At 37.0% G+C, this 8,369-nt stretch overlaps 1 protein-coding gene and 1 non-coding gene across 2 annotated transcripts; both read left to right on the forward strand.

The window, feature by feature from the left end:
• The first annotated feature begins 506 nt into the window (after positions 1–506).
• Positions 507–4,911, forward strand: LOC115446118. The gene is made up of 4 exons (XM_030172678.2): positions 507–614; positions 1,042–1,147; positions 1,626–1,834; positions 4,417–4,911. Exons 1-4 carry the CDS (start codon positions 554–556, stop codon positions 4,581–4,583), a joined length of 543 nt encoding a protein of 180 aa, XP_030028538.1. The 5' UTR covers positions 507–553; the 3' UTR covers positions 4,584–4,911.
• Positions 4,912–7,439: 2,528 nt separating this feature from the next.
• Trnar-ccu lies at positions 7,440–7,512 on the forward strand. The gene has a single exon. It is a non-coding gene; the product is annotated as a tRNA-Arg (tRNA).
• Positions 7,513–8,369: the final 857 nt, after the last annotated feature.

The raw sequence follows: 8,369 nt of genomic DNA on the forward strand, positions 1-8,369 counted from the left end.
AGTCAAAGAAGGAGACACAAGCATGAGCTAATGCTTTGCTTTTTATATCGGTTGGCGAGGGGTGATCTCCTCTATTCAGTGGACACTTTTTCTCGAGCCCACCATGCAATGTAGTGGAGTCACTTTATTATGAAATTAATAAAAATTGCCTCGGTGGCATAGTTGTACTGCATGCGCGGTACGGCAGCGCTGTGAGGTTCTGGCTTTGAATCCCGGGTCGGGAAAATTGATATTTGGGTTTTTCTGGTCAGTATCAGCACGGTGTCTTGAATTTGTGCCCGATATGGTGATAGACCCGCCCCCTTTACATCATGGGACGTAACACACTTGGTGAAAAGTGGGTGCCCTGGTTGCGCCTCCGCATACCCCTTCGTGGATAAATAAGTGATGTGTGTTCGTTTGAATAAAAAAAAAAACAAAATGTGACATTAATTTTTTTTTTAATTTTAGAGCACCCTGTATACCCAATACAGTATCAATCATCGTGTTATGTGCCTCTTAAGCCAATCCGGCTAATTGGCATGCGAACTCGCTGGCACCGGTCGACGCAGTCATGTCCGCCATTTTGCTGTCCATCGCTGCGCTTGTAGCGGCCGTCAGAGGGTACGGCGAAGGTAAGTGGAACGTGGCTGGCAATGTATATTAATTTGTGGTTTGTAATTGTGTGATTTTGGTTTTTGATTGTGATATCTTATGAATATTTATATAGAGGAGTGCTGTATGCGTTGATCTTGATAATATGTGAATTTTTAATTTATTCTCCATAAAACCATGGACAGCATGACTGTCACTTTAAATATAAGTAGCAAGAAAATTTGCATCAGTTGACTTTTACAGTGTGAATAATCACGGGAAGTTAACTTCTGCAAATTTTGAAGTTTGTTCGACTTGCGGCAACTTTCATGCGTGTAGAATTATTGAAATATTGCCGCTAGTTTACAGGCATCTGGAAGTTCTTGCGCAATATTTACTGCGAGAACTTGCTAGTAAACTGAGGTTTATCTTTATAGTATTGATGGTAATTAGTATTCCTTGGTACAGATCCTCGCGTGTCGCGCATTCGTGGCGCGCCGTTGCCGGGCACGCTCAGCTCGGTGGGCGGCGAGGGCGAGGAAGCACCCCCTATCTACCGGCCAGGCTCGCAGGCGTGAGTACCAGGACCCAAGATTCAGGGTATTTGGGGAGAAAACACTCTACCCTTTACGTGCTAATATGTCGATGATCAGATTCTGTGAATTTGTTTTTGAAAATGTTACACTAGCTGCTGTGAAACTGATGTTACTTCAGCATTGTCAACAATTTTCAAGCGCATATAAAATCTCAAAATTCGAAAGCTCGCAATAAACTTCCTTTCATTTTAAACTGTCAGTTAAAAATAGTGTACTGTTTTCAGCTACAAGTTATCAGCATCTGCTGTATAATTATTTTAGAGGCGTTCGCGTCAACAACCAATTAATAAGATACATTTGTGTTCAACTTGTCACCGTCAACTTGTAGTGTGATTTTTAAGCAACATTATGCATTCCAGAGCGTCTGCCAACGGACAGAAACCAATGTCACTATTTTGTTACCGCTAATAACCTAACTTTTCAATATTTGTAGTATTATGTACCTATGTCCTAAAGGTACGTGGTATCTCAATTCGTGAAGCCGAAGCCCCCCCACCAGTATTGGGAAGAGGAGACGGCGCTCACCCTGGTGCCGGAGAACAAGAACTGCCTGCTGTGCGAGGCGCAGGACTCCGGCGCGTGCCGGGCGATGCCCTCGTGCGTGTACTGCGAGCCGACTGTCACCGCGCTGTGCGAGAGAAGCACGCCGTGTCTGCGATGTACTGGTGAGGGATTAATAATAATCTATATATATATATATAAAAATGAATCCCTATTTCCCTTGGTCACGCCATCACGCGTGAACGGCTGGAACGATTACACTATTTCTTTTGTTGTGTTTGTTATTGTCAGGAGAAGGTTCTTATGAAAGAAAAAATTAAGGAAGTTGAGCGGAACGTTAGAAAATTTTATAAAAGTTAATTTCAGCGATTGACAGGATGCGCGCTGCAAATTCATAGTTAAGCCGGGACAACGTCTGTCGGGTCAATTAGTAGTTTTATAAAAAAAAAACACAGCAGAAGTTTTATTCCGCTATACGAATTACAAGTCGCGTATAAAAGTTATCCTTTAATATAAATGTAAAGACACAATACTGTAAACTGTCGACATTGTCCCGGGGCAGTCCCGCGGGACCTGGGGTGGATATAGTTAATTTGTACAATAATATAGGCGCTATATGTTTTTTTATACGTACACGCCAAAGTGAGCCCTTTGCACCTGATGGTAAGTGGAGTGGGGTCTAATAGAATGTCGACTGGCGACAGATGATCACCCCTTAGCAGTCGGCACAATTGTGCACTGTTGGACCAGATATTCACAGGCTGATCCCGGAATACGATATAGTTACGTGCGCCACTACGGTGGGTTTTAACACCTTGTGCACGGTCGCTATCCGGGCGAATATAAAATATATCCTACCACTAGCATATTATATATATTATATACTGCCCCATTGCCCGGCACGGCCCTCCTCTGCTACTGAGCAGGATTAGGCTTTTGTCGACCACGCTGGTTTAGTGCGGATTGGCAGTCTTTGCATACTTTCAAAATTCCTATAGAGAACATCCCAGTTCTACAGGTTTTCTTACACTGTTTTCTTCCAGTGTTAAAGCAAGCGACAATGCACTAAGAATACACACATAACAACTTTAGAAAGGTCAGAGTTGCATGGCTCTTTTGAACCTGCGGCCATACGTCTGGGTAGTCCGTTCCACTCCCATTTAGGCTGATGCTGGAGAGGGGTTGCAAATTGGTTATTTGAGAGGGGGGACCCAGAGATTACTTGTCATTAGAAGACCATACTTATTTCCTCCTTTTATTATATAGAAGAATCGTATTAGATAAGTATATTTAATAAATCATTCATTACCTGTCGAGTAAAAAAAAAGTAATTTTGATAATCCTTTTTTAAATATGGCATTGCCTTCCAAACGGGCAACTAGTTCACTTGATTCTTAATTTCCACTTCCAGTAACCACGAACTATTAGGAATTAACAATCATGGATATGGTAAGAGCCTTAAAGGGTATAGATATCAGTGACTCAATATTAAGATATACTTTGTGTATTTTTTAAATCACGAAGAAATCCTACACTTGTAAATAAGCCTTATAAATTACACACAATCACGCTTTATTTCCCTGAATGTGTCAGCAGAGTCGTTCTTTTCGTCATGACATGCTCTTCGTTCCGTAACATAAGGGGTGCGTCTAAATACATTATGTAAATAAAATTTGATAATACTTTATCACTTTCCTTGAGAACTATTTGAAAACAAAAGAAATCTCATATTAGCCTAATCACTGAATATTTTTTTGTTAAAACCATTGTCTAAATACAAAACACTCCAACGCAACTTTACAGCGAAACAAGTGACTTTATTTATTTCAAAACTACTTAAGTTATTTAAAATAATGTTAAATAGTTTACTGCATAATACCGGAGAGATCTCATCGCATTTCTTTGGAAAAGACAGATTATTTTTAAATAGAAAGGACCTTAAATACGCGATATAATACTAACAATGTAGTACACTTATAAGTATAATTAGGTATATTAGCTTCTAGTCAAGGGTTAGCTCAATATAAATCTGCTTTTCCACTTACTATACCATCTTCTAGTAATCTTATAAAATTTATCTATTAATGTATTTTATTAGTTGTTTCCCGATACTTTATTGGTGGTACGTCTCTCAAATGTGAAAGTACGCCTAATTAGGTACCACCGCAATGTATATTTCGGCCGCTAAGCAGCAGTGTGTAGTCACTGTTATGTTTCGGTTTGTAGGACATTGTAGCCAGTGTCACTACTGGACATAAGACATGTCTCATGTCTCAGAATGGCGAGAGCAGTAGAATACCAGACAATGCTTTGTAATTCATAGTGTTGAATGGTGTTTCTATTGCTTATGGGCGGACGTATCGCCTACCATCGGGCGAACGAGAAGCTCGTCACGTCATTAAAAGCAATCAAAAAAAAGACTTTGAAACGATGTGTCTAAATGAGCAATGAGAAAACACCACGAATTGCCTACATTATAATATTAATAGGATTAGTTAGACTTTACCAATGTCGAGAAATAATAGTATAAACAAAACAAAAAGAGACTATAAAATCAGACCGCCATTTTCCGTATTCCCGTCCTTAGTCATTGATCTTTCCTTTCTTTGATTTGTATTTGAGATGGCCCGACGACCTGGTGAAGGTCGCCGGAGTTCGATGGATGAGGGCGGCGCTCAATGGGGAGGCTTATGTCCAGCAGTAGACGATTCTCAGCTGAAATGATGACGATGATTTTTGTGTGCAGTGATCAAGAATCCGTTCTTCAAGTGCATTCCAGGCGAGAAGTATATGGATGAGTGCGACTCCTGCCGCTGCACGGACGGCCACGGCGGCTGGTGCACCAACCAGTTCTGCGAGTTCCGATCACTGCACCTCTATGCTATGAAACTCTCAGACGGAGAGTTCTACTGACTTTACACTTACTGTTCATTTTGTTTTTATTTACCACTTCACATTACTATAATCAGTTAAAGGTACTCTAGTGGTGTATATAGGCTGCTCTAAAGATTTACAAACCAATGACTCTTCATTTATATTTATAAAATTTAATGCCTATTTCCTTTCTTTACACTGTACACATAACGCTATAACATCGATGACTATAAATGAAAACGACTTAACCGATTTTATTAAAGTTTGTAAGTTTTCTAATACTTCGTAAAAGGTTCCTACAGAGAGAAAAATTAAGATATCTTATTTAGAAAATTTAAAATTTCAGAAAATAAAACGAATATTTTGATGTTTGCTTTGATGAATGTGAATTATGAAATATTACTTTAGTTCCCGAAATGTTTTTGATTAGAAACTAAACGGAAAGCCGCAGTTCGAATCGAATGTTCATAACTAAGACAGAACAATGTCTGTCGAGTGAAATAATTATCATTAATTATCACTGATTTCAAATATTTGAAATAAAGGAAAGAAAAAACATTTATTGCCCACAGATTATGTGGTAATCATAATTTATAATAAATGAAACTTCTTATGAGGTAGGGGGAAAAAACAAAAAGAAAATACAAGTGATTTCTTATGTTTACGCGAATGTTAGACATTAAAATAAAACTAAAAACTATTTAACGGATTTTATCGCGGTTTCTTATATTATTATTTTCTCCCGACGTTTCGAAGACTTTGCAGCCTTCATGGTCACGGGGGGGACTGTAATTAATTATAAATACAATTTTATAATTAATTTCTTCACTACTTCATAAAGTCTTAATTTCCTTGCCGCTTTATTAGACACAGAGATTTATTAAACATCTTAACATGCCCTGATTTTACCATAATTTCATTTATTCAAAGTATTTGTTGGTTATGTGCGGTGCAATATCGACAATAAGTCTTTCAATATTCATTTAATTTTATTTATTACACACAAAATCAGCTATAAAATCGGGTACACATTATGTCCAAAATTACTATTTTTTACATTATTATAACCCAAAAAGTTTCATAAGATACCAATGTGGTTATCCAGTTGCATTAGAGAAGCGTCAGTTATTCCCATTTAACATTATGTAGTCCTGGTATAACAGATGTAACATTTTATAGTAATTTTTACACAATACTGAACTTTTTGCTACCAATTTTCAAATTAAATTTAAATTCTGCAAAATCCTTTACCGAACCTATTACTTTCATTGTAGCTACCGGAACCTCACTTCGACGGTAATTGATGCAAATATTTACTAGCGAACCTCTCGACCGTATATCCCTTTCCTTATGTCTATTGTAATAAGGTTGAAATTGCGAAAGTGAAAGTGATTGTGGGTGGTCAGCGCGGATAATCCTCGTGTAATCGCTACTGTCGCCAGAAACGGATTTAGGATAATTATTTGGCCACAAAATTTGTTAAAAAATACAATAATGGTATAATGATTGGTTTTTATTGAGAGTAGTAAAATAGTTGATACAATAGTTGATATTGATAACCGATTTTAATATGTTTTTAATTTTTCTGAATTAGATAAAATAATTAATTTTCACTCTATAATTAATATAGAATAGAGACTTTGATAGCGGAATAAAATGTTTATTTCTTCATAGTTACATAATTATACCACTAAATGAAAGATCTGTTGAATAACGCAGAACCATATTATGACTCATCCACAAATACTTTAAATACAAATTAAATAAAAATACATATTTCATAACAAAATATTTTCTTTCATTTATAATTATTGCACATAAACTCGCAAGTCAAATTAAAAATTATTACAATTGTTTTAATAATTTAACCAGAATATCCAATTGCGTACCCATGTGGTCATGACCCCCAACCATTCCCCAAATCCGACCATGTATACCACGTGTTAACTAAATACTCATTTTAATATTTTTGTCACCGATCTTTTGTATTTTTTCACTTATTACTTAACAATAAGAGAATTAGTTTGAGTTAATTCTTTTTTTCAAGTTCTTTTTGGAGAATTCTCAGGTATACATTTCCTAACGGAGATGTCTTTACAGCAATCGATAATTGACAAATCATCAACCGTCTCACCGGACTATGAGAGTGAAGGAACATAGAGTGCTTGTGTATTGCACACACTTGTGCACTACAATATCTCCTACGTGGCTGAGGTCCGTTGAGATTGGCCGCCTTGACCGAAAATTCGGCTAGGAGGATTGCATCGAGAAATAATACATACGTAATTCAATGCTTCGGTGATGTAGTTGTATTACAGTACAACTGGAGTGCTGTAGTCTTGGGTTGGATGCTTGGGTCGGGTAAATGATATCCGGTTTTTCTATTCAGTATCAGCCCGGAGTCTGGAATTTGTGCCCGATATTGCAAGTAGGTACTCTTGTTGCACCTTTTCCTACTTCGGAGATTAAGGCGTGAGGAGTGGGTGATATATTTATGATGTGCACGGCAAAATAACCCTTATGGACCTAATGGTAAGTGGAGTGGCGTCCAGAAAGAGTGTCGACTAAGGGGACATGATTATTCCTCCCAGTCGACATGATTATGCCGGCATATTTCAAACCGGCATACCCAAGATGATTCCAGAACATGACACAATTACGTGGGCTAATATGGCGGGATTTACACATTGTTTACGGTGGTCGTTACCCAAACGCATACAAGTATCCTGCAATCAAAAAAAAGTTGTCAAACCTCGAGTAGAGTCTTTTTCCAAGCAAGTACTAACTCTAGAAATCCTACGTTTGTATCATATCTTTGGCTTGGCCATTTCGTCACATAACAAGCCTACGTCTATATTAAAACTATAGGTTAGCCATTTCGTCACCCAACGACAAGCCCCTGTGGCCTAATGGATAAGGCATCGGCCTCCTAAGCCGGGGATTGTGGGTTCGAGTCCCACCAGGGGTACAAATGAAGTTTTTTTATCTTTTTTACACAACAGCTTGCGCTTTTTACAGAAGAGATAGGTAAAGAAAATTAACGCGTCTTCCGTAAAATATACTTCATGCAATATAAAGAAAAATAGGTGTTATTCTACTGCAAACACATTTAATTATATAATTAGTTATTCTATTGCTACATCAGGCACTAATTCTAATCTTGCAGTAATTTTCTATTGAGATCCAAAATTCTATCTTTATTTTATAAAATAAAACTACAGTTTCTGGCGAGTGTATACATTGAAAAAAAAAGCATTATTGAACTAAAACTATATTACGGATTTATCGCGGTTCTTTATATTATAATTCTCTTGAAGTTTCGAAGACTGCAGCCTTCGTAGTCACAGGGGCCCTGTCTGTCATTATCCCAGAGTAAAATAGTTTTATATCAATGTCTAACATTCGCGTACACATAAATCAGAAAAGTATTACAAAGAAAGATGATTAAAGAAGAGTAATAAAACCCAAATAAGCGATTTTTATAATTCTTTCTGTTAGCACACATCTCCGAAGCTACTGAACAGATTTTAATGTAGTTTTGTTAGGTTGAAAGAGTATAATTAGAAGAATATCGTTCTTGTTTTATTAAATCCAGGTATTTTAGAGTTATAGATCTACAGTCTTACTTATAAACTTGTTTTAGCGTTAAGAGATAGTCAAGAATTGCTTAAATAGCTGTCAAAAATATCATCGGTTCCTAATTTAAATCTTACTAAGATACAAGATGACGGGTTATGGCTTACAGCTAATCGAGTAAATTTGTGTTTTAACTAAGCATAGCTATGCGAATTTTTTGTTAATAAAACTAATATGTGTAATTAATTT

The sequence above is a fragment of the Manduca sexta genome, chromosome 5 (assembly GCF_014839805.1).
Source record: "Manduca sexta isolate Smith_Timp_Sample1 chromosome 5, JHU_Msex_v1.0, whole genome shotgun sequence".
Taxonomy (NCBI): domain Eukaryota; kingdom Metazoa; phylum Arthropoda; class Insecta; order Lepidoptera; family Sphingidae; genus Manduca; species Manduca sexta.

Coding starts and splice junctions, on each gene's coding strand:
- LOC115446118 (XM_030172678.2), top strand. CDS start 554: ATGTCCGCCATTTTGCTGTCCATCGCTGCGCTTGTAGCGGCCGTCAGA. Junction 1,148..1,625: donor TACCGGCCAGGCTCGCAGGC/GTGAGTACCAGG, acceptor TATGTCCTAAAG/GTACGTGGTATCTCAATTCG. Junction 1,835..4,416: donor GCCGTGTCTGCGATGTACTG/GTGAGGGATTAA, acceptor TTTTGTGTGCAG/TGATCAAGAATCCGTTCTTC.